The sequence below is a fragment of the Dasypus novemcinctus genome, chromosome 23 (genome assembly GCF_030445035.2).
Source record: "Dasypus novemcinctus isolate mDasNov1 chromosome 23, mDasNov1.1.hap2, whole genome shotgun sequence".
NCBI lineage: Eukaryota > Metazoa > Chordata > Mammalia > Cingulata > Dasypodidae > Dasypus > Dasypus novemcinctus.
The window spans coordinates 40,798,513-40,801,709 of NC_080695.1; the positions used below are offsets into that span (position 1 = coordinate 40,798,513).

The window sequence follows — 3,197 nt, forward strand, 5'->3', positions numbered from 1 at the left end:
TTTTAACTATTGCATTCAAAAAATATAAGAGGTTCCCATATACCCACCACACCCCCTCACCCTACTCCTTCCACATCAACAACCTCTTTCATCATTGTGGCACATTCATTGCATTTGGTGAATACATTTTGGAGCACGCTTCTTTTTTTATATCTTTTGGAATAGTTGTTGGTTTACAGAAATATGCAGAAAGTACAGAGTTCCCATATATCCCACTCATATATGCAGGTTTTCATATTAGTAGAATGGTAATTTTGTTATAATTGATGCTACAATACTATTATAATGATACTGTTAACTGAGATCTATAGTTTATATTCTACCACTTTAAAAATTTTTATTCTGTAACATATGTACAACCTAAAATTTTCCCTTTTACCATTTTCAATTATATGTAGTGTTAATTATATTCACAATTTTTAAAATATTCTTATGTATTTTATATTCTTAATATATTTTATTATATTTTAAGTTTTTTATATTTTTAATGTAACATTTTTTGTGTGATGTATATATCTTCAAAAAATACAATTTACAAAAATGATGGGTTGGGGAGGTGGGGAATGGGGTATATGGGAACTTCTTATGTTTTTTATGTTTTTTTAATGTAACATTCTTTGTGATCTATTAACTTCAATAAAAAAGTGTAAAAACAAAAAACAAAACAAAGCAAAATTGTATCTCTTTTAAACACTGAAAGTATTTTTATCTTGATTACCAAGTTGTGTCTCATCACCTTAGATGAATACCTCAGTCACCCCCCTACTCACCCCACCTTAATGACTGCCTTGCTCACATCTCTGAAACTGACCCCCATTCCCTCACATCTCCCACGTTGTGGTCACCCTCAGTGTTGTGATGACAGCTAGTCCAGCCAGGCACAAGCGGCCGCTCCCTCCCCAGGACCTGTGGAGAATTAGCAGGAAATTCCCAGAGGCTCGGGCACTGGGCAGAAAATATGCCGGGCTTGTCCCAGGGCAAGGCAGAGAAAGGAAATTTACACCAGGGTCCTGATTGCTGGTGACCACACTACTTTTTATTAATATTATTTCTAATGAGTCATTACTACTAATGCTCATAACATTATTTTACCTTAAGCAAGAAAACAGAAAACGTCCTATTGATGTACTTGCAAATCAATGTAAAATTCTATTGATAAAAATTAACAAATTCAAAAGCTAATTTATAAACAACTTTTGCTAGATGCCCATTAAAGACGTAATATGGTTGGTAATTCTTACAAATCAAAATTCCACAGTAGTCTGAAGCATGAGTTTGCTGTCCTTATGTTTCACGGTTAGAATATGCAAGAGTTTTTCCATCAAAAACTGCCTCTAGTGGGCTTCAGCACAGTCATTTCCCTTTTTATGTAAGTACACTCCAGAACATTCAGAATCTCTTGCCATCCTGGAAGCTTGACATTCTCTACAGTGCCTATTCACAGCTTGTGTCCTACCACATTTCTATACCATCTTTGACAATAACAATAGACAATTATTTAAATGGGTAAAGGACAATTCTCAATGATCATCAAAGTATCATAGTATATAAAAGAATATACAATAAATGAAGAAAAATGTTGTTTCTATCCATGAAATCAAATAATCTAATAAATTTGCAATCTAATAATCCTTATGTGTTAATTAATTATTACAACTGAAATGTGCAGCGTTGTCTCTAATCATCAGTTATCTGATTATTCCCACTTACAGGCAAGGAGAGAGAGCTTAATACCATCCCCTAAGACCTTAAATTATTTAGGTACAAAGTCTAAAAAAGCCACAAAAAGGCTCCAAAATCTATCAGAACTTCCTGCTTTAGCACATTGTCTCTCTCTCCATCATTCCAATCTTTCTCAGAATCCATAGTCTCATTCATCCTTTGGAAAGCTTCTGTGAAGCCCTGAGCTTCTTATGGGCAGAGGCTCAAGGGGGCTCCACTGGCACCTTCTCCAGGCTGCTCAGGACAGAAGAAGGGACGCAAAGGCTCCAAAGAGGAGAGCCCTCTATATGTATAGATGAGAGCATCATTTTTAACATCAAAGAACTTCATTTCTTCCATCTCAACATCTAGGAATATTCCCACACGATCTAGGTCAGAGCTAGCAGAAATGCTGGTCTCTGGGAGGGAGCTAGGGTAGATTGTCTCTCCCTTCATGCTGATGATCCAGAAGCCAAGCTCAGAGGACAAAACGCTCTTCTCTGTTCTGTTCACAGACTCCTTGCAGACACCTAAAGCCCACTCCTTCCCCTCTCCCACGTCCACCTCCCAATAGTGGCGGCCAGAGGAGAAGTGGGGGGATCCCAGGACACAGGCCAACTGGGTGAATCTCTCAGGGTCTTCCCGGGGGTTGTGGAGGAACTTTCCACACTGGACGCTCCTTAGGTCATCGGAGAGGACAAGCAAGGGGTTGGCGGTGGCAGCATCCAGCGTCATGTGCTCTTGGAACCTCAGGATTGCATCACTTACGTGCAGACTTTGCTCCAGTAGGGGGCCGTGTTGCATGATGAGAAGAGTTAAGGCTCGGATTTGCCATTCTTCCATAAGGTGTTCTTCACTTACCCCTCGACAGAGGGGGCAGGTCAGTGTTGACTTCTCCCTTTCTCGCATCCAATTTTCGATGCAATCAAAACAGAAGGTGTGTGCACAGGAAAGTGAAATGGGATTGGAGAAAAAGTCCAGACACACAGGACATTTTGCCTCCTCTTGCAAACTTTTAGCCATTGCTCCTGCAGGTCCCTCTTCAGCGTAGAAAGAACAGAGCTGAAATTGCCGCTTTATTCACTTCTGGAAGCAACTGGGAGCCTTGTCTTGAGACTTCCAAGTGGGGTCTTGTCTGTGCCGACCACAGCTTCTCTGTGCAGAGGCTGAACTGGGCCGGGTCTTTAATAGAATCAGAGGCGCAGTCTGTGTTCCCTCCTCTGTAGGCACCTACTGTTCAGGGACCAAACAACTTCCTGTATCGTGAACTGGAGGTTTTCAGTTGATTTCCTGGGTTGGATGTCTCTTCGTCTACCTCTCCTGGTCTCTGCATCTCTCAGCAATGAACTTGAGCTGATGCACTGGCCTTTTTATGTAGTGGGGATGCAGACCACGCCCCTAATCTACGTCACAGTTTCCACCCCAAAGAATGTATTAACTAAACCTAATCAAACAATGTAATCAACTCTATTCCTTTTAATGCATGATGGTAGCAA

At 40.4% G+C, this 3,197-nt stretch overlaps 1 protein-coding gene across 1 annotated transcript; it reads right to left on the reverse strand.

Annotated features, from left to right (window-relative positions):
* Positions 1-1,911: 1,911 nt before the first annotated feature.
* Positions 1,912-2,724, reverse strand: LOC101426834 (ret finger protein-like 4B). Its single transcript, XM_004474051.2, has one exon. It carries the CDS (start codon positions 2,722-2,724, stop codon positions 1,912-1,914), a length of 813 nt encoding a protein of 270 aa, XP_004474108.2.
* Between the last annotated feature and the right edge of the window lie 473 nt (positions 2,725-3,197).

Coding starts and splice junctions, on each gene's coding strand:
- LOC101426834 (XM_004474051.2), bottom strand. CDS start 2,724: ATGGCTAAAAGTTTGCAAGAGGAGGCAAAATGTCCTGTGTGTCTGGAC.